General features: G+C 40.8%; 4 protein-coding genes across 15 annotated transcripts; 2 read left to right on the top strand and 2 right to left on the bottom strand.

Annotated features, from left to right (window-relative positions):
* Positions 1 to 245: 245 nt before the first annotated feature.
* LOC108628515 (NADH-quinone oxidoreductase subunit B 2) lies at positions 246 to 1,595 on the top strand. Its single transcript, XM_018030498.2, has 3 exons — positions 246 to 353; positions 758 to 1,303; positions 1,378 to 1,595. The coding sequence occupies exons 1-3, from the start codon at positions 329 to 331 to the stop codon at positions 1,473 to 1,475; spliced, it is 669 nt and encodes a 222-aa protein (XP_017885987.1). The 5' UTR covers positions 246 to 328; the 3' UTR covers positions 1,476 to 1,595.
* A 1,443-nt stretch (positions 1,596 to 3,038) lies between these two features.
* Positions 3,039 to 5,536, bottom strand: Mau2 (Mau2 sister chromatid cohesion factor). The gene is made up of 8 exons (XM_018030497.2): positions 5,312 to 5,536; positions 4,868 to 5,047; positions 4,514 to 4,792; positions 4,181 to 4,427; positions 3,864 to 4,111; positions 3,584 to 3,789; positions 3,310 to 3,512; positions 3,039 to 3,235 (listed from the first exon to the last, which is right to left on the bottom strand). Exons 1-8 carry the CDS (start codon positions 5,534 to 5,536, stop codon positions 3,039 to 3,041), a joined length of 1,785 nt encoding a protein of 594 aa, XP_017885986.1.
* A 1,679-nt stretch (positions 5,537 to 7,215) lies between these two features.
* Positions 7,216 to 10,750, top strand: LOC108628462 (uncharacterized). Its single transcript, XM_018030392.2, has 3 exons — positions 7,216 to 7,473; positions 7,845 to 7,962; positions 9,627 to 10,750. Exons 1-3 carry the CDS (start codon positions 7,330 to 7,332, stop codon positions 9,815 to 9,817), a joined length of 453 nt encoding a protein of 150 aa, XP_017885881.1. The 5' UTR covers positions 7,216 to 7,329; the 3' UTR covers positions 9,818 to 10,750.
* Positions 10,746 to 20,587, bottom strand: simj (transcriptional repressor p66-beta simjang). Of its 12 annotated transcripts, XM_026816512.1 has the most exons (10): positions 19,955 to 20,583; positions 19,655 to 19,891; positions 17,204 to 17,272; positions 16,512 to 16,795; positions 16,178 to 16,403; positions 15,811 to 16,099; positions 15,583 to 15,645; positions 14,880 to 15,313; positions 14,466 to 14,773; positions 10,746 to 14,316 (listed from the first exon to the last, which is right to left on the bottom strand). In XM_026816512.1, exons 3-10 carry the CDS (start codon positions 17,251 to 17,253, stop codon positions 14,060 to 14,062), a joined length of 1,911 nt encoding a protein of 636 aa, XP_026672313.1. In that variant the 5' UTR covers positions 17,254 to 17,272; positions 19,655 to 19,891; positions 19,955 to 20,583; the 3' UTR covers positions 10,746 to 14,059. The 12 variants fall into 12 exon arrangements, with proteins under 12 accessions (XP_026672313.1, XP_017885873.1, XP_017885871.1 ...); XM_018030384.2 differs by lacking the exon at positions 19,655 to 19,891 and having other exon boundaries at positions 19,955 to 20,587; XM_018030382.2 differs by having other exon boundaries at positions 19,655 to 20,583.
* Positions 20,588 to 20,640: the final 53 nt, after the last annotated feature.

Raw genomic sequence — 20,640 nt, 5'->3', positions numbered from 1 at the left:
AGCCTTCCGATTCTGGGTATTGTCCAGTCGGAAAATCGGTTTAATAAATAAATAAATATAGACTAAATCGATAGTTTTTAGTCGATGGTGCCCATCACTACCCCAGGGTGCTCGTAATTTTTCACAGGCGGCTCGCTTCCCCTCTTTTTCGCCCATATTTCGAGCCCCACTACTATTCCCCTCATGCGCCTTGGCTGACCATGCCTAGCATACCCCCATCAAGTACCTGCTACCCAACAACACTGGTGCGATCATTGCGATGCGACAGAGCGCAGAATCGCAGTGTAGCAGACAGCTGCGTGATCGGAAGGGTGTCGTGGGGTAAAAGATGTTACGCTCGATCATGTTTTCGCGTAAGTTTATAACAGTTAATTACTCCGAAACGCCAGCAATTGTTTTGCACTCTTAAACAATACAGTGTTACAACGTTACAGCGACAGTTTGTAATTTGTTTTAAGTGAACTCGTATTGTGAATGCAGAAATACTTTCCACATATATTTCAAGTTTAATTCTGTTCTCGAACTGTTTCATAGTTTGCGTTGCATAAGATGCCGCAATTTGGACCAAATTAATTTTGCTTTTTCGCAACAAAAGATACATAGATCATATTTGTAAATCCCATCGTAACGCGTTTCTTCATAACCTTGTGTAACGAACAGTTTTAATTAACATGAGAAATCACGGTTTCAAGTATTGTTAATATAATATGAAACAGACTCTACATGTTGTAAATAAATGATTTCAATTTTTCTTTAGCCACCATTAATCAGGGCCTGGCGTCCCTTATAAGGAACAACATTGCTCTATCAGGAAGCCCAGGCTCCCTGGTTTGCCAGGCCAAACATGTATCCACAGGAGTGGCATCGCAAAGTCAAGATTTACCGAACAAAGTCGAAAAGAAGCCCTATAGTCCTTTCCAAAACACCAGCAACTTGGCTGAATATGCAGTGGCAAGATTAGACGATCTCTTGAATTGGGGCCGTAAAGGGTCAATGTGGCCACTTACCTTTGGCTTAGCTTGCTGCGCTGTTGAGATGATGCACATCGCTGCACCCAGATACGATATGGACAGATATGGAGTTGTATTCAGAGCTTCTCCAAGACAGGCTGATATCATCATAGTTGCTGGTACCTTAACAAATAAAATGGCACCGGCATTGAGGAGGATTTACGATCAGATGCCTGAACCGAGATGGGTCATATCGATGGGAAGCTGCGCGAATGGTGGTGGTTACTACCATTACAGTTACTCTGTTGTCAGGGGTTGTGATAGAATTCTGCCAGTGGACATATACGTGCCAGGTAATATATTTTACAAAGTACTAATAGGAAAGTACTGAGGAATTGTTATTCGTGCAATGGATCACATGTTCCAGGTTGTCCCCCAACAGCAGAAGCTTTAATGTTTGGAATCCTTCAGTTACAAAAGAAGGTGAAACGGATGGAAACTGTACAGACATGGTACAGGAAGTAATGTAAATATGATAACTGTAGCAATTTATATATAATTCTTAAATTATAACAGAAAATATAATGGAAGTAATAAACGAAACTATGAATTATTTTGAATAATAACTATAGATCGTTAAATGGACTTATTGCATAATTATATTTTCCTAAAATCCATTTATTTCTCAAGTAACTTTTACCATTATGTACAGCCACTAAAAAGTACATACAATATAAATACTACAAATAAAAGACGAAATTGTAATGTTAATAGAAATAATATAATCTTTATGATTACAGATTTACACGAAACTGATGAACTATATTTTTACAGGCGTATGTAATTCAATATATATCTTTCTCTGCTTTACTCTTTATTATCTTCACTATTTAAAATATTTACAACATCTTAATTTAAAAACAAAGCAAAGAAGTTAGGCGGAACATCTTTGCCGCTTAGCTTACCACATATTAAGGCCCCTTTATTGTTATCCTCCTCGTATATTGCTCTATCTAATACTAATTACGATCCGGTTTATTTTAATTATACATACATACATACAGTTTGTTTAATAAAAACACATCGATTGATACGCACCAGACACACGATAGGTACCGTACTCCGCATCTTTTTCTTTCTCTCTTCCTCAAAAAGATGCTGCAACCTACTGTACCCCATTTTTTATTTTCATATACGAGGATACGTTTTTATACGTATGAACATACTGTTATTTCTGTTGTGTCCACAGCCCAAATTTTAAACGCCTACTTTGGTCATTGTTTAGAATGTTACACACAGATTCACTTCTCGTAGAGAGCAACCAGGATACGAAGACAAAAATGAAATCAGCTAGAAAGTATTGTTCTCTTTCGTCAGGTATCTAAAATGATCTGATTAAAACCTTGATTCGCAAACGCGAGTAGCAGATCTATTTCTCAACGTTCTGTCATATAAAAATCTATAGCTTTTACTAAACTATAAATTGAGAATTAAACACTTCGTCGATTTGAAAATAGTCTTTGTGCAGTGGTATGACAAGTACGTTAAAAAATGCACTTCGTTATTTTGACATTCAGAACAATAGCAGTGCCATTTCTCTTTTCTTTCCCTTCTTTTCCTACGGGGATATACACTTGCAGGGAACAAAAGGAGTCTCGAGATAATTTACAATTTACAAAATAATAAAATATATCGATATTTTACATTCTTCACCCTTTTTCCATTTCTCTGTGGCATAGAAAATGACTACAAGTTTGTACAAATTCATATATATGTATACAACCTTTATAAAACTGAAAATGAAATCCTGTAAATTTTCTTTAAAAAAAACATTGAAATAGTGAATAGTGACTTGGATATCGTTTACTACCCATCCATTAATAAAATCCAATTTGCCGTCTATAAAAATCCTTTATGTTTCTCCCGTTCATATTTGATTTTTGATTTCTCAGTTAGAGAAGGCTTCCCTTTCTTTTGTTATACGACCTATGATCGAATAGCAAAATTGTACAAACCTAAACATATCTCTGATTGTGAGCCAATTATTTTACACGTCGAACGCACGAGCTACTAAACTAGTTGATATCATTAAAGAATTGCATGCGACGTCGAGGGTGGCGGGTTGTTCGGCAAGGCAGGCACAGGCCCATCAGTCCATTGTATTAACGTGTGTTCGCCCATCTGCGTGCTCTGAAAGTGATCCTTGAGAAGCGTTTGCGAGAACGTGCAATGCATCTGATACGCCTCACTTTCACGATTCGGGTCCCCGCAAATTCTGTATAAATCTGTCGACAAAGATTATTCGTTCAATAACGAAACGTCGAAAGAATCGAATGAATAAATTGAGAGACGCGTATACCTTTAAGTATAGCGGTAGCCCACAATTGTACATGAACGTCAGGTATCTTAGAAGCTAACTGCATCGCTGGCGTGACCATGTTCATGGATTCTCTGCTGTTTCCTAAGGAAAGGAATATGTGTCCCAGAAGTACTAGGCTGCACGAAGTAAGCCTATTTAAATCCTCGGAATTGGCCATTTTTAACGTCTCTCGGAGGTATCTCCTACAAACGAACTTAATAAGTTCCGTTGTTGAAAAATAAAAATCTTCGATAGTCTGTTTATCGATTTATACTTCGCTTCGTTGTATCTTGCTCCGAAAAACGCCTGGAGACCCTGAACGTAGTAAGCAGCTGCCCTCAAAGAATGGGAATGAGACGGAAGGGATTCGGGATTTATTCGTTCCAATAAAGCACCCAGATCTGCGTCCCTTTTCGTCCTAAGGTATACTATTGCCAAGTTTAAGTTTGCGAAAGTCCACAGCTCCCTTTCTTGCGATGTCTGCGAATGCAAACGTTTCACATAGATATGCATCGAAGAGAACATTGCGAACACAGAAGTAATTATTATCGTACTCTAAGAGCAGCCGTAAACTGTGCTTCCGCTGCCTCCATACAATTCATCGACATCGCGTACAGCCCTAATAAAGCATGTAACTGTGGCCTATGCCCTTGCAATAATCTTGGCTGCTTTCTACATAGCTGACAAGCTTGCGAAATTTCTGCCAGAGCCACACTTTTATTCCCCATTACTAATCGACACATTACTATGTGCTCCAACAGCATCAGTTGAAAAACAGAAAGTATAGGTTTGTTGTCGACAACTGTAAATTAACGTAACGTTAATTTCACTGTATTACGATGCATCTTAATTCTTCTAACAGTATATTTACTTTTAAGCTTTTCAATTTGTATTAATGCTTTGTCCGTATATTTTTGAGCTTTGTCCATGTAACCAGCCTGCATCGAATGCATAACAGTTACTAAATACACCAAAACGTACAAATGGTCCTTTGGCATCCATATAAACATATCTCCTATATTCGAGCCTGTGACTATCTCGTCCGCGGGCCAACTAGGAGACATTATAGTTTGTATACTCTGTTGCAGTTGTTTTAAACAAGGTTTCACACTTTTAACCTGCGAATAAGCATGGATAAGTATATAATTTGTATTCAGACAAATGTGTTAAGTAAAATATATTTATTATAAAACATATTGCTCACCTGTCCTGCCATCAAGTAATGACAAACTTGAAGTACCAAAAAATATACTTTTAAATATTCTTTTTGATGTGGACTACCCTGCCAGTTTTCTACATGATGCCCAGCTGTATTTAATAAGGGATGAACTTCTGTAAACTTTTTATCTATCAATAAAAGCATGCAGCGGCTCAATAAGAACAGGACCCTCGTGTAACTTGCATTGCTGATATGAGAATAATCAACGCCCACTGCAAGTAAACTGCTAGCTGCAACGAAATCTTTTTCTGATGCATGTATTTGCTGAAATGAAAATGAAAACATCAGTCTGTAAGATCGTTTAATATCGTATATGTTAGTTAGGATCATAGAACTCACTGCGAGTTGAAAAATAAGTCTACAATGCCAATATACATTGTGTTGGGAAAGTTCAATAGCTTTCCTCAGTATTGGTTTACTAAGATTTGGCTGTTGTTGCTGTTCGTGCAACTCCGCAACCACACTCGCTGCCTCGAATTTAACATCATCGAAAGTATTTATATTCTGACTCAGTCGCCACTGAAACGTAACGTGAACGTTAAAAACAAGCGTCTCCCACAGGACATATCATCTATAATTGTTTTAGGATATCGATGAACACACAAAACAATGTTTAATCACTCTGTACATCACGTTACCGACGGTACCAAAATAAAGAGGAAGGTTAGGATCAAGATAAACAGGTGCACGCAAATCGGCAGAAATCATACACTGACGATACAAATTAACATCGAAAACAGACTAAACATATGTGATTTGAATGCGAATAACAATTCAACTGACCGCTTGTTCTAAATGAGACCGCGCCAAATCGATGTTTTTGGTATGCGTAAGGAGGATGTTACCAAGTTGAAGATGAGTGCGGGCCTCGACCCTCGGGGGCGGTTTAAAATTGAAAACCGCTTGCAAACACTGTATGCACGATTTGATATTCGGCGGGCTCGAGGTCCGAAAGTTTTCTGCTAGCCCTAACAACGACAGATACCAAGCGTCCTGCGAAGACGCCATTTTGACATTTCACGGGTATAAAATCTTCAGCCGTGATAACACACACGGTCGGCCGCTTCCCACTGAGGATTCGGTCGGATCACCGTGCCACTTTCTCGACCCGCTCGAAAACTCAGCCACCGTCCGGATTTACAATTTCGCGGTGTCCCGTCGAATACGTTTCCCCTGGATACCGCTTATTGCGTAATGTTTACATACGTGTGGAACACGACATACATTCTACATTATTGCTTTTCACATCTTTTGTGCACATAGATAGAATACCGCTCGTCGAGCCGAATGATCGATATTTCGACAACAAGACGAATTTAGGCGGCCATCGACATTACTCATTTTAATGTTTTCGTGTAAAAAACCGCGGTGAACTATATATTATATTCTCGTTAGAATACAACTGAATACAACTGAAACAATACTCTAGGGTTATGTTTCCATGGAACATTTCCTAGGTGCCAGGGAATATAACTTCAATACGCGTCACGTGATTTTATCCACTTCCTGTTTCCTTCGTTCGATACGAACTTATATAAAATTTAACACTTTTCATCAATGCAAAATATTACAATTTCAGATGCAATAAAGTACACGCTCTTTCAGGAAATCTTATATTCTATATAATATCAAGTAAAAAAACCACAGTATTTATTTCAAACAATTTAAACGACTATAAAATTCTTATATACAATTCCACTCAATCTTCTCTAATATTGCGAACAGTGCCTTCGTACTTCAAAATATTATGTACGATCTGTCTATATACTTAAGGATGTATTGGCTATACAGTCAATTCCAAAAGTTTATGCACTTTAGAAACGCATTTTTTAAAAAGAAATTAGACGTCGGAAGAATATTGCTAATAATAAACAACAAAAAAAAATTTTCGATTTTTCCGAGATTTTTCCAAGGGGTATCCCTTCAATTTCTTCCAAATTTTCGTTTTTGGCCAATAACTCCTAAACCGTTGGATATACGGAAAAATTGTATATGACCTTTCTTGTAGAGGACGACGAGATCTACAATTTCCATGTAAAAATTTCTCGCTAGCGTCAATAGTTTACGAGTTATTTACGAAAAACGAAAAAACAGTTTTTTACAAATTACTCGTAAACTATTGACACTAGCGAAAAACTTTTATATGGAAATTGTAGATCTCGTCGTCCCCTACAAGAAAGGTCCTATGCAATTTTCTCGTATCTCCAAGAGTTTAGGAGTTATTGAGGAAAAATGAAATTTTTTGCCAAAAGTTCGCCGTTTCGACGCTGGGATGGTCGGATTTTGTCAACATCAATAACATGCCAAATAGTCATATGTAACTCGTTAAATATCGAAGTTAGAAAGAAAACAACTTTTATTTGAAGCACTTTTCGCAATTTTGAAAAAAAAAATTTTCGTCAGCATCAATACTTAATTGGATATTTCCTTCTATACTTTTTAACACGTAGCTATTTATTATTAGCATTATTCTTCCGACGTCTGATTTCTTTTTAATTATAGGAAATGCGTTTTTCTAAGGTACATAAACTTTTGGGATTGCCAATAACTGGGGATATAACCAATACATCCTTAATCGAACCAATGCAAATGAAAAAGCGCGAGCTTTAGTCTATTCGATGTCTAATTCGAACGGCTACACGTAGTCCGTGTCGCAATGCATGTAGGATATCCCCACCTGGAGGCAACACATCGGAGAAGTCTCGCTCCTCCGCCGTCCGAGTACCAGTCGCGATTTCAAATTATCCAGGACGAGGTGCGAGCTTTTTTTTCTCGTCGCGCGTGTTACCCACGACGGCGTGATGTGTCCCCGCGGTGCATTGCTTTTTTGTTGCTTGTTCCTGGTGCTGGCCGGGAGCCTGTGCGAGGAAAATGCCACCACGACAGAAGAGAACGCATTAGCGAAATTAGTCAAACTGTTCTCGAAACCCGGAGCGTTCAAACGAGTAAGATTCAATTATTTTTTCTCTCGCTTGTTTCTTCACAATTCGAGGCGCAGAATAAATTCGAAAAATTGCTAATATGAATCTGTTTAGAAGTCTTTATCTTTAAAAGCCTGAATAGAACCGGGACTTCTCGTTGCGTAACTAAAATTGTAATCGAATAGCATCCGTGCATACGCGATTCCAGGATAATTGTACATTTTACAATTACGACTATTACGTACGAGGTATTACGATTGAAAAATACAAATACTTCTTCAAATTTACTAATGCAATGAATAGCCTGTTTAAAACTCGATTTACAACTAAAGTGTTAATTCGAATCAGAAAGAACAGAAATGTTTTATCTTGGAACGTGATCTGTTCACTTTCAGATTAACGCAATACTCGGTGAAAATTCGATCGAGGAATCGTACACGTCCTGCCCGAAAGGCGAGGAGGGCCTCGAATGCAGAAGAGCCGAGGCCAGGCGCTCCGTCGATTGTCCTCAAGGTAATCGCGTTTTACGTACGCGCAAGGATTCCGAAATTTAACGCGCGTACTTACGCGGAATAAAGTTGTATTCTTCACATTCCGACGGTCGCTATTATGGAAAAACAAGACACTTTCCGCTTACAATAGAGACTCCGACCTTGACATAGCCACTCCCGCGCATTGTTTGCCCACGTTAAATGCACGTCGCACGCGAGAGAGTGTTAATCCACAAATTAGATTCATCGCTCGATCGTGCAAACTGTGTTTCTCGCTTTTTCACGGTTTGCCGTGTGCTTCACCTGGCGCAATAAATCACTTTCCCGCGAATGATGAACGTACCGGTTAAGAAATGGAACTGCTTTTACTTTGAGAAGTTGCACTCGCGCAAATAATTTCCAACAAGTTACAGTTAAGCGCATCGAAAACACGATTGCGCGGTTCGTATAAATAATACGAAAAAATTTCGAGATAATGAAATACCGTCTACGGTTCTAGACAATGCATTAGCTTTTTTAAACTGTCTTGCGAAACGCTCTTCGTAACGTGTATTTCACCGCAGCTGATCGTCTAATTATTTTAAGCAATGTAACATTAACCCTTCGCGGTTGAAGGCTCGATACCGGCTCGGTAGCACTTTCACTAATAACGACTTCAACATACATGCATAAGACTCGCGCTTTGTGTGCTTTATTAAAAGTAATCGAAACGTACATATAAGTATTGCGGCCACTCCCAGCCGCGCATTGTTTGCATATTATTACGAGAGAATATTGAGTCAATTGTTGAAGGCAGTCGCTTCCTAATCACCTAGAAGCGATAAATCACTTTTCCCTTAACGGTATTCACGCACTTTAGAAAAGTTTCTTTCAGGATGCGGGCATAATCTTAACCCCGTGCGAAAAAACTCGAATAGGCGCGCGAAGACACGCTTTCACTAAGGAGACATTTCATTTCCATTCCGTACGCTTATTTTTCATCGATAGTTACGATGCAGTAGGAATTGCTATAAAAATTGTCCACCTAATTTATCGTTTAATTAATCTTGAATAACACTTAACCAGTAGTAAAAATATTCTATTTCCATGACGATCTGAAGACGAGAAATCGATAGAGCGTTTACTTTTACTACGCGTGCCCTTGCACAATCCTTTTCTAAAGGGGAGCAACATCGAACGTAGCATCTTACGACCCTCCTTTCACTATTCATCAACCGGAGCAACGAGTAACGATAATTAACGATTAGATAAGTGAACCGTTACTACACGATGGGGCAAAATTGTTACTAATTTGGGTAAATTGGAGCATCGTAAAGGGAGGAAAAGAATACGTTCCCTCTAAGATAGAATATAAAGCGTCGATAGTGGTGTATCGGTTTTCATACGAAAAATACGCACGTACTGCGTATGCGACACGCGATACGGTTTGGCTATGTATATTTTTTCCCTTCATTCGCGTCACGCTTGTTTAAACGCAAGGAGTCAAGTGTCTTGTGATGCAAGCGCGTTACGCCGGTAACGGAATAGCGATGGATCGCATTCGAGATGAGGGAAAGAGCAGAAAATTCGAGATGCTCATAGCTCGATCCGATGCGAAGCATCGTCTGTACATATGCATATGGTTTAATAATTAATGACACGAATGATACGCGCACCTGTACGTTACGACGTTTTCGTTTCTTCCAGGTGACTGTTACTGCTACAATTGTGCAGCAGCTGGTCCCGAGTTGTGGGCCTCCTGTTGCCGTGAAAGCTTGCGGTGCTGTTCACATCTCGCGGCGGCTTGCAGGACTTGCGACCATCCAACGTTATTCCCGTTTTGCTCGAAACACTTTAAGAAATGTCTGAACGAAACGAACGAGAAGAAACAGAATTAACGATACCCGCGTCTCGATAAATCCTAATCTGAACGAACGAAAACGGGGCAACGGGTTGTCATAATCTGGCACTTTCTAAACTCTAAACTTTATAACAGAAATACCGAGAAGAGAGAGAGAGAGAGTAGTCCCTCGACGGATGATCTGTCGTGAACATTTTTATGATACGTTCCAGAGGTTCGCGAAATGAAGTTCTAATGGGAAACCATAAACGCGACGGGGAACAAGTTAAATAGATTTCCGTAAGTTAACTCGATCGCTAATCGTATCTTGCATAAGCTGAAAGTTTTACCGCCGAGTTTCTAAATATAGTCAGTTTTATCTTTCGACAAGCTGAACTGGTCCCCGTCTCATTTTTTGTTACTACGCATTTCGCACAAGATTAAACGAGACGCGATAAATCGTACCTGAAACCCGTGTAAAATTCGCGTGACTATTATTCTTTTGCGCGTTGAACAATGAGTTTGAGGGTGGCGAGAACGGATCCGGTCAGCGGAAGATCTGATTATTATTGATGTAACGACGTGTTCGTGTAAAAGAAGAAAATCAATAAAAAGTAAACAATAAGAACAGAAGGAAGCGTAGACGTTTGTAATGAGGAAATTCTTGAGTGTTCTTAGATCTATGTACAAACGCAGTAAAAAATTAGATACCACCTAAATACTAAACCATCGCAGGTCGTTTAATTGTACCTTAACGATTATCGAGAACGCGTTCGAGTTACTCAACGGGCAAGAAGTAACAGACGAATCGACGAGTTACAAAATTTACAGAATGGTTTCGTGCTTCGAGACCACTTGAAAACGCACGAAAAATGACACACGCTGTTGCGAGAAGAATGTTCGCTTCTCGATGTTCTCGTTTCTTTTCACATGTAACATTGAAAGCTGGCAACATTTCAAGAGCGTAAATAAATCACCACTTGGGATACAATCATTGATAAGCTTTATTCGTGTAGTCTCCAGAGTATTCGTTAAACCTGTACTTTTTAAAACTACTAATCCTATAAATTGTGGGGGCAGAGATTCGCGTCAGGTAGCCAGACTTAAAGATTACGGTAATACGAATTTAATTTCTTCTCTCTTTTTCGTTTTTCTCTCTTTGGACGTAAAATTTCCGCGATGCGCCTAAATACAAGCTTTCTTTTTATTTTTTTTTGTCTTTTGTTCATTCTGCGTCCCCACGAAATATCGGACCTCGTTTTCGTTACACAAGCGTCTCATTTCCTTTTTCTCCGAAATACCTTACATAGAATACTATTCCGCGACGTTCGAAGTTCTGTATTGCTTTAGCTACATCGAACTGAAACTTCGACTTGTTTTACTCTTTCCCCTCATTTTTCGTTTGTTTCATTCACACTACCGCCCAGCGTCAAGTTTCTGCAGCGAGCTTATTTTCCTTCTTTTTTTGAGTTTATTCTCCTTGTAGCAAAAAGAAAATTATGTTTTCCTCTTTTGTTTTCTCGTTTTCAGAGTATAAAATTATATTTTCGCACTTCTCCCTTGAGGAGTGCTTTCAGTTCTTAAATCAGCACCACGCAGAGGTGAAAGACAAGACTAGAAAGGAAGATAGGAAGAAACGTAGTTGCTCATCTTTTTTTCGCGTTATTCATTCTTACATGATTTTCTTTCTCGTAACCCTTGTTTCGCGTTATCACGTGAAAAAAATGCATTATGATTTCCTAACGGTTTCCCTTTTTTCGCGCAAGACTCTCAAGATCATTCTCACGCGAATTCGGCAGTCATAAGAGTGATGCACCGCGCACATATTCGCTTTATTCTTTTCTTAAATTAAACAACGTACAGCTTTGCCACGAAGAAAGGGAGGCTGGCGAGAAACGCGACTCTTTCATATGATGAAATAAAATAAACGTATTGTTTTTAATTCATCTTAATTTTGTTCAATCTTAAAAGACAAGGTACATACAATAAAAAAAAGTGCGCACGTTCAACAACTGATTCATAACATAAAATAATTAAATTAATATGCATTCTAAATTGTACATAATTCGTGTGCGTTAAAAGCACCACGCGGCTCCCTCCCTTCGCGTGATTATAAATTACGAATAAATCCCGCCTTCTTTCGTTTTCATTACTATTAGTTTTGATGTTGTCGTTCTGTTGCATTTCTTGCTTCGTTTCTTTTACGATTAGGAGGATGACAGCGGTAGCGCCCTGGCAATAATGTTACAGTTGACAATTTGATGACATTTAAACTTCGTTTTCTCTTACACAAAGAACACAGATCTTGATCTATTATGCGATCGATAGACTTATTACGGTGTACATGTATATCAAGTATGAGTTCAAAAATCTATCACGTAGTACAAAGAGAGATTGATTATGCTATTTTTAGTTTATTAACTTGTATCATATACCGAGAAATATCAAGACTACAGTTAACTATATATTTAGTGATTCGGAAAATTGTGACCAAGATCGGTTGGTTAGCCGGGTAATCAATGAAAAATCAGATTATTCAGAGTGGGGAGGAGTGGTAATAGAAATTGCTTGGGATGTGTGTGCCGGAGAGAATTAGCTTCGATCCTTTTCTTTCTTAGTTTTTTTTTTCTCCAAAAGGTGCAAATACGTGTTTTTGTCATTTTCGTTCACTTTTATCTGAAGAAAGGATTTCGTAAAAACTCGGCAATCCGCCACTCAATCGTTTTTTTTCTTCTTTTTCATTTTTTTCTCTCGGAAAAACTTCGGATACATACGACCTGTTTTTAAAATTCTTTAAATACTTTTACATCAACGATGACACATGAAATCAATCGCGCCTATCATCATAATTTACATCGTAACAGTCGACAAATTTTCTTTCTTACTTTTTTGTCCATTTTAAATATATACTCTTTTGTTTCACACCTTTTTCCTTATTTTTCCTTAAATACATCCTGCATCGAAATGGGCCTGAAGTATTATTTATCACGAAATGCTCACGAGTTTTGTGCGCGAATGACACTCGTGTCACCCTAGTTTTTTGTCTAAAAACATACTCATCCTTCGCCCCCTTGCATCGATAAGAAAAAAAAAGAAAATATTACTGTCACTCCCACATTCTTCCACTGACTGAATCCCTGATACGCACTTTCTTACAAAGATTCCTCATTTTTTTCCGGTTTTCCTTTCATACAATATTCCACGACTTTCTCTGTCTCTCGTCCATTCATTCTTTCTCTTTCTGGACTCTTTCTTTTTCTCTCACACGTACACCTTAAAAATACTCACAGTTTAAAGAAAATAAAGAGATATACACAGAGTACAGGTACCGCCGATGGTTGCAAAAATGATTCAAACCAGCGACAAAGGTCGTCTTAACTATACTATTATCAAGGGCCTAAAAAGATTCCACCTTCTCTTCATCTTTGTTGTTTTTTACGTCGCGTGATTTTGCGCGTACGCATTTTCTGATCTCTCTCATCACTGCTATTACTAATTAACCAATCATTTGTTTATAACCACGTAACACTTATTACTGTCCTTAGTGCCTTATAAATGTCCACTTGGTTCTTTATATATATATAATATATATAATGTAATAATTGAAGCAATTCATATTCATTCATGTGCGTCCAAGTTATTATGCACTATATACTCCAATTGATTGACAGTCACCTATTATTCTTATATAGTACTGTTTAAAAAGTAATTAACAGATGATAATCGAAGAGTAAGCCGATATTGATCGTAGAAGGAAAAATCTTTTTTGCTGATCGTTTCGGTTACTTTTATTTCCTCCGAAATCACCAGACAAAATAATTTTTTTTACGATAATTATCATTCGTGTATTATAACTGAAATCGTCGGTTCTCCGAGACGAGATGAGAACCTTCCGGATAACAATCATAATTCACACTCACACGAATCGATGCGTATTCACAAAACCGATGATTAAACTCTTCCCCATGTTCACAATTGATATAAGGAAGTACGGCCATGTCCCATTGTTTCGAGTTTGAGCTTCACTTTGTAAATAAAAAATACCAGGCGCTTAACGACTGGTATACACATAATATATATATGTATTTATATATCATCCTAAAAGGATCATGAAGATGTGGTTGTCACACTTTATCAAAAGATCCCCGTTGTTGTTTTTATTTACGTGTTACTCTTTCCTTCCATTAAAATGATGTCGTGGAAAACAAGAATACGAGTATCTTCGCTCCTCAATATTCTCTAACACAGCTCTGCGGTTTCACTTGTTCGCGTTCAATGGTCATTCTCTAAATGCGTCCGGTTACGTCTTCCAATTGTGTGGATGGGCCCGAGGTGGGGCCTGGTTGCCTTGCGCCTGCGACGCCTGCGGCGGGATCATGTCCAACAAGTATTGACGTTGGAGATCCGCTGCTTGCCGCTGCAATTCTGCGAGACCCTTGCCGCCGGCCTGCGCCATTGCAAGCTGGTACGGGTATAATATCGAGGTAAATGGTGGCATCATATGAGCTGGAAGAGGTTGATGTGGAGGCAGTCCCGGCACAGGATTTTTCGCCAGTTCTGAAAATAAAATTTCCTTACGTTTATTTTTAGATTTACGACACGTAGACGTAACATTAAAATGGTGAGCCTGTTCACGGTGGCAGAAGGATTTCATCAACATTTCCAGCGTATAATCTATTAATAGCTACTGCTAAACGTCCAGTTACCTCTGAGTAATTGCTGCTGCAAAGCAGCAGCAGCAGCGTGATGGGGGCTGAACTTCCCGCTCTCCGCCAATTTGACTAATGGATGATCCTGCAGTTTCGGCGCTGGTGGAACCTGCGGTGGAGTTGGAGCTAGCGTCGGTGCCGGTGGAACTTGAGGTGGAGGAGCCGGTGGCGTTGCCACTCTCCTCGTAGGAGTAGCTGCCTTAGGAACTGGTTTTGGAGCTGGGGGATCTGGACTCGCTGCTTGCGCCAACCTCTGTTCTATTTCCTGTTCCTGTTGCAGTGCTTTCACGAACGCTGTTTTTAACCTGAGAATTACGTAATCGTCGTGTTAATTACCATGATAAATAGAAACATTTATGTATCTGCAGAGCTGTTCATAGAATTCATAACATTTTTTAATAAATTACATACCGATTAGTATGCTCCGCTTTGAGAGCCTTCTTAACATTGGTCGTCACACAATGTTCACATATGACCCTAGGATCGCGACCTGCCGGAGGTCTTTGGAAAGTAGCGTGCTGCCCTCGTGGACTCTCTTTTTTCCCACCGGTAACAGGCTTCTCCCATTTCCATACAGGTGTGAAATCCGTTTTGCATTGGGTGCACTCGAACGGTTCCGGAGGCGGTGGAATAGCAGGTTCCTTCGTGATGAAATCAACCACGTGCTCAAGACCCACCAAATATATGAACTCAGTGTTAGATGGATTCGGTACGAAGTGCATTTCCGGTGGCGGAGGTTTCGGCGGTGGTATTTGTAACAAAGTCTTCTCTAGTTGTTTTCTCAAAGCCAATTTAGCAGCCGCCTGACGTTGCGCAGGTGTCTGATTATCATCTCTTGGTCTTTCCTGTATTTAGAGAAATAAAATACTTAAGCCCATATATATACATAAGAAATATATATATATGTACATTTGATTGTAACTGTTCTATAAAGTAAAATATTCATGTTAGGAGAAAAATGAAGATCGGACGGAAGAAAATGGAAGTGTAAGTGGGTTAGAGATAGATAACAAGTGACGTGGTTGTTAGGAAGGCAAAGAGAAAGTCGACGTGACATTTAATAAAGAATTAGACTGACAAGAGACTAAACGTATACTTTGACTAGTGGATGTACCTGCTCTGAAATCACAGGTGTGCTTAAGGATGCGGTGGTTTTATTTTCTTGAGATCCAAGCAGCTTTGTGTTTACAAAAACACAATTATGGTTATTTACAGTTCACAAATAATGTATACAAGTATTTGTAAGATATAACATATATACATAATGTGGAACACCATCTAAATGATATTCATTCGTACATGGAATGTGCATATAATATAAAAAGTATGTGACGTTTTATACCTTACTTACTTGATGCGCAGGTGTCGGTGTCGGATCTTTCGTGGACCTTTCAGTTCTGTCTGCTGGCGCGTGATAATTCGGTACGTTCGGCGTTGCACTAGGTGGCCTGCCTCTAGGGTGAGGTGGTTGCGGTATGACCATATTAGGTGGCATCCCGGTACTGGAAGTGGAACTTCGACCAACGGTGGGTGGTAGTAACATTCCAGGTGGTGGTGCGTGTAGACTACTGCTCCTGCTCGGTGGAGGTTGTCCTCTAAGTAAAGGTGGCGGTGCCTTTCCCAGTCTATGACTGTAAGCGAACAAAAATTGAATACAAAAATCCTCGCAAGATCGCGTTTCTACGCAGTAAGATCTAGTTAAAATTTACCTATGAGGAGCTTGTTGTATTGTAACCGGCGGGGGTAATTTACTGGGTACTTTGGGCACAGCAGCAATGTTCTCCTTCAACTGTTGGGACTGTCTCAGTTTCTTCAATAATACCAGTTTCATCTCCTCAGATCTAAGTTCCTCCCTTAATTTTCTAAGTGTCCTTTCACGTTCAGCCAATTCATCCGATGATAACTCCTTTATTGGAGGCAAAGGAGGCATATCACCTAGTAATGAAAAGTTGTTCATATTGTTAGGCAGAGCTTTGTGAGGAAGGAATGCATTAAATATACAATATTAAAGTTATAAATAAGTGTGTTATTTTTATGACTAACCTTCATCACTATCAGCATTCCCATTCACATAACCATTTATTCTACGTTCATCGGGAGTCTCGGCGTAACTTATTTCAATCCTAGGTCTAAGATTACGGCGCGTTTTCCTATCATCCCCAGACTTAGGGGCCAGGATGCCTCTTGCTGCATTTTGAATATTACGTGCTTCTGGCATGTTGCTGTCCGCATTAGGACTCGAAGAAAAGTGAACACCTAAATCTAATGGAACTCCTGCATCAGCAGAGTTAACAGTGATCGATGGAGAATTTCTCCTACCACTGCTGCTGAAACCATATATAACAAAATGACATTATTGTTAAAAATCAACCGCAATAAGACAAATAATAAAACACTAAATGACTTAAATAAATATAAATAGATAAATAAATAAATGGGAAAATAAAGGCTACTAAGCAAGGTAGTAGTTTTGGAAAAAGAGTTAAACTCCTTTTATGTAAGACTCTCTAGTTGGTATTATGATAAGAACTTCTTTAAAAGCTGATTATCTGTACTTATATTTTTGATAATTATAATGTGCAACAAGAATAGTTCTACTTCCTAGTCAGAGTGACGTAAACAATAGTAATTTTATATTGACACAGTTCGTCAGACATTCGTTTCTGCGCTACCGTAATTGAATATATTCAGAAACGAGATAAGATGAGGAAAAAATATCAACACTTTTAATTTACCTAACACTCAAGTCCACGACCGCATCCCCGTCCAAATCCATGGCTTCCATTCTCTCGAATACGGCGACTCTACAAAAACATTAATAACCACGATTTATCTGGCTCGTTTCGATTGGATCGATCTTAACAATAACGGCATACGACGAGTGCGTGCGCTAAGGGGGGAAAAAACACTACAAAGAAGCACTCCGCGGGCACTTATCTTTCCCGGTGCACGCGAGACAGAGCGTTTCACAATGCTGAGATTTGAAAAGCGGCAAGAAAGATTCAACGGTCGAAGAATAAAAATATACAGGATTACCAAGATCTCCGTACGGTCATCCCGGGTTTTCATGTGCACCGTAGCATCGTGCGTGCTCTTCCCTCTTTTTCAATTTCTCGTCAGCGATCTTGTTGCAAAGTTGCGGCGAGGGACGCGGATTCACGACGCACAGTGGCACAGGCACACACCGGTAACGCGATCGAATCGAATAGAAGTACGAAAAAAAAACGCGCGATAAAAAGAGATCGCGTTCGCCTCGCTCGCGACCCGATATCCACGGAAGCAGTGTCCTAACCTAACCTCCCGTGGAATTCAAAGACGTTCCAAGGAAGAATAATATGGTTCTCTGGGTTCGTAACACGAGGGGGATATTGGCGGGCTTTGCTCAGGCTGTCGGCAGCACGGCAGGCCGCGTGCCCGATCGCTTTCTCTCTTTCACGAATTTTCCGCGAGGAAGCAGCGGCACGGAATCGAAGAATCGAATTTGATACTTCGGAAGTGGCGTCTCGGCACAATGGCAGCTAAGCGTAGCGGTACAAGACCGTGGAAGGGGGGAGGGGTGCCCTGTACACCGAGGGGAGAGGTACGGTCGCACATTAATTATTTCTCCCCGCACCCCGTCGACGGTCCTCTACCCCCTACCACACGAGTCAGCCACTCACCCACACGAGCGGCATCGGAACGGGCTAGAAACCGATCTCTCTTTCTCTTTCCCTCTGTCTCCATCCCTTCCCACCTTTGTATCTCTGTCCTTCTCTATCTTTCTCTCTCTGCGGATTTTCCCGAATTTCGTCTCCGTACACTTCTCCCTTGCTCTCAACCCCTCCCGCACCCTTATGCCCTACGGGAAATCGATTTTTCGACGGAGTCCCCACTGCTGGCCTTCCCGGCCACAGGGACCAAGGAGTTGCAATGTTTTTGCAACGTATATTTGATATCGTCCACGCATCTCGTAATTGCTATTGTATCAAGAAACCGACCGCGACCTCTAGGTAATATGACTCTATTTACGCATACACTTTTTCTCGTATTTCGTTAACACCTAAGGAAACGCATCGCCGTCGGCTCGTTTCCGTAATCGACACAATTTTCTTGCTTTCAAATTACCGCTATCTGTCTCGCCGCGAACACGCTTTCAAGAGCATCCTAATGCGAAAGAATTTAACTAGTTCACGGGAGTTTCTCTCGGATCTCCCGCCTTACACACTTTCCAGATCACGTGACAGAGTAGGATCTCTAAACTCACGAATTGATGTCACAGCATTTTTCATTCGCGTTTCGTTTTCTGTACTGTATATACTACCGACAGAAGAACAACAAATGCTTGCAAGTAGCATATAATAATACCGGTATCTCTCTTTTTGTCACGTGACAGATAGCGATTATGTTTAACGTATGAACAATCAGATTTTTTGTAAAAATACCGGATTATTTATTAAACGAGCATCTTCAGTTGTTCTTCAAGTATATTTTGTTACATATGTCAAGCGAATTGAACGTAAAGTAAATACTCTGGAATTCTTGGAGGAAAGCGCGAATCCTAAAGCGACCTACGGCAATCTTCCCCATTTCTTCCTAACCTAATAAACGTACGTAACACCGTTATAATGAATCGGTAAGCCCTAATCTCATCATCAAGTAAATTACTCGAGCAAAAAGTAAGTAAAAATCCTGGAGATTTAATACAGAAATATGTAATATTTTTACCATTCTTGGCTGTGTTCGAAATGGGACCAAGACAGTTCGTAGTCGTCCGTAGAAAAAAATAGTACGAACTAACAAGCGTAATCGAAGATATCAATCCGACGTCCCGTGTTTTATCACTCGTGGAATGTTAATAAATTACAAAGTACGCATCTGACATCATGCTGAATCATCAACGAAAATACTGGGAGTCGTAGATCAAGCGAGAAAAAAGACGGAAGATCGGAAATCATTCGCTGGCGATTAATTAGGCATGCAATTGAAAATATCGGTGTCGAACGGGAGCCGCACACGAACGCTCGTTTGGCGACGTGTGACGCCAGCCTCGCGCGACACAAACGGGCGACACGCGACTCTCTTTATGTTTCCGCGTGCCCAACATATTTGCTACTACATTGATAATCGCACCTTCCCTGGAACGATGCACCGAGTGTTTTGACCCCCACACACGCCTACGCCTCCCGCGTTCAGGAAGGCACACGTACCTGAGAGCAGGTCAATCGAAAAGTTGGCCCGGATCCGTGTGAATCGCTTTGACATACAAGTCGCCGATTACATATAGGCAAAAGCGGACGAACGAACGAATCGGGCAGGCGGGCAACGTATGTAGACAGCGTACAGGCAGCGGATAATCAAGCCAAGACCAGGCACGCTGTTAGGCAGACAGTTAGGCAGGCAAGGCGGCCGGTCGGTCGCTTTCCACTCCACTTCACTCCACTCCACTACGATACGTATTACACTCTATACTATCGCTTACGTACAATGACATGGCGCACACCACATACCGCAGTCAGTGTACGCGTACACTTCGATTCCTCCGAGTATCCCTCCCAATCACGAGTACACTTCACCGCCTCGCGATCATGCACGCACGATTTCCGCATGTTTCCGTGAACCTATTTCGCGTGGCATAACCGCGTGCATCGTTCACACCGCCTGTCCCCTTGGCCGTCCGTCTGTGTGTCTCTCTCTCTGTCCGATCTGATTCCCAAAACAACACGGAATGAAAACAGTACACACAAGCTGCAGCACGGACTCGGTGGACGACGCGGTAGCAGCGTTGCACCGCGAGAACGGACCGCCGCGATCGCGAGTACCAGACACAACCTTGAGGCTGCTACCTTCCGCGGAACGAGAAAAAATTCACGCCGCCTCTGCGCAAAAATTAACGAGAGTGATTCAATATGGCGGCCTTGTCCGCCCGTTGATGTCTTCCCCTCCTCCATCGCTCGTTTCGCCGGGCATCGTCGCCGTCGTCACTCCCCTGCCCCTGTCCCTGTCTCCGTCTCCGCATCGGAGGTGTAACGCCGTGTTGAAGGGGGCGACGGAGCGGAGGGGCTCGGCTGGTTCGCTAGACCGTCGCCGGGGAGAGAGAAGGAGCGAAGTAGACAGTGGATCTCGTCGCCCCCGTTGGCCCCCGGTTATCGTTTGTCGGGAAAGCGCCGCCAGCTACGGGGCTTACCGGAAGCAC

The sequence above is a fragment of the Ceratina calcarata genome, unplaced genomic scaffold (genome assembly GCF_001652005.2).
Source record: "Ceratina calcarata isolate Rehan_Ccalc_2016 unplaced genomic scaffold, ASM165200v1 scaffold525.2, whole genome shotgun sequence".
NCBI classification, from domain to species: Eukaryota; Metazoa; Arthropoda; class Insecta; order Hymenoptera; family Apidae; genus Ceratina; species Ceratina calcarata.
Note: the sequence above shows the minus strand (reverse complement) of the source record. Positions and strands in the feature narration are given on the sequence as shown.

What these genes read in the sequence shown, in the direction of transcription:
- LOC108628515 (XM_018030498.2), top strand. Translation starts at nt 329, where the DNA reads ATGTTACGCTCGATCATGTTTTCGC. An exon ending in ACGCTCGATCATGTTTTCGC is followed by an intron (nt 354 to 757) that starts GTAAGTTTATAA and finishes ATTTTTCTTTAG; the next exon opens with CCACCATTAATCAGGGCCTG. An exon ending in AGTGGACATATACGTGCCAG is followed by an intron (nt 1,304 to 1,377) that starts GTAATATATTTT and finishes CACATGTTCCAG; the next exon opens with GTTGTCCCCCAACAGCAGAA.
- Mau2 (XM_018030497.2), bottom strand. Translation starts at nt 5,536, where the DNA reads ATGGCGTCTTCGCAGGACGCTTGGTATCTGTCGTTGTTAGGGCTAGCA. An exon ending in ACAAATTGAAAAGCTTAAAA is followed by an intron (nt 4,112 to 4,180) that starts GTAAATATACTG and finishes GTTAATTTACAG; the next exon opens with TTGTCGACAACAAACCTATA. An exon ending in AGTTTACGGCTGCTCTTAGA is followed by an intron (nt 3,790 to 3,863) that starts GTACGATAATAA and finishes TTGCATTCGCAG; the next exon opens with ACATCGCAAGAAAGGGAGCT.
- LOC108628462 (XM_018030392.2), top strand. Translation starts at nt 7,330, where the DNA reads ATGTGTCCCCGCGGTGCATTGCTTTTTTGTTGCTTGTTCCTGGTGCTG. An exon ending in AACCCGGAGCGTTCAAACGA is followed by an intron (nt 7,474 to 7,844) that starts GTAAGATTCAAT and finishes GTTCACTTTCAG; the next exon opens with ATTAACGCAATACTCGGTGA. An exon ending in CTCCGTCGATTGTCCTCAAG is followed by an intron (nt 7,963 to 9,626) that starts GTAATCGCGTTT and finishes CGTTTCTTCCAG; the next exon opens with GTGACTGTTACTGCTACAAT.
- simj (XM_018030384.2), bottom strand. Translation starts at nt 17,253, where the DNA reads ATGGAAGCCATGGATTTGGACGGGGATGCGGTCGTGGACTTGAGTGTT. An exon ending in CTGCGCATCAAGTAAGTAAG is followed by an intron (nt 15,646 to 15,810) that starts GTATAAAACGTC and finishes GTAAACACAAAG; the next exon opens with CTGCTTGGATCTCAAGAAAA. An exon ending in GCAGCAGCAATTACTCAGAG is followed by an intron (nt 14,317 to 14,465) that starts GTAACTGGACGT and finishes TTTTATTTTCAG; the next exon opens with AACTGGCGAAAAATCCTGTG.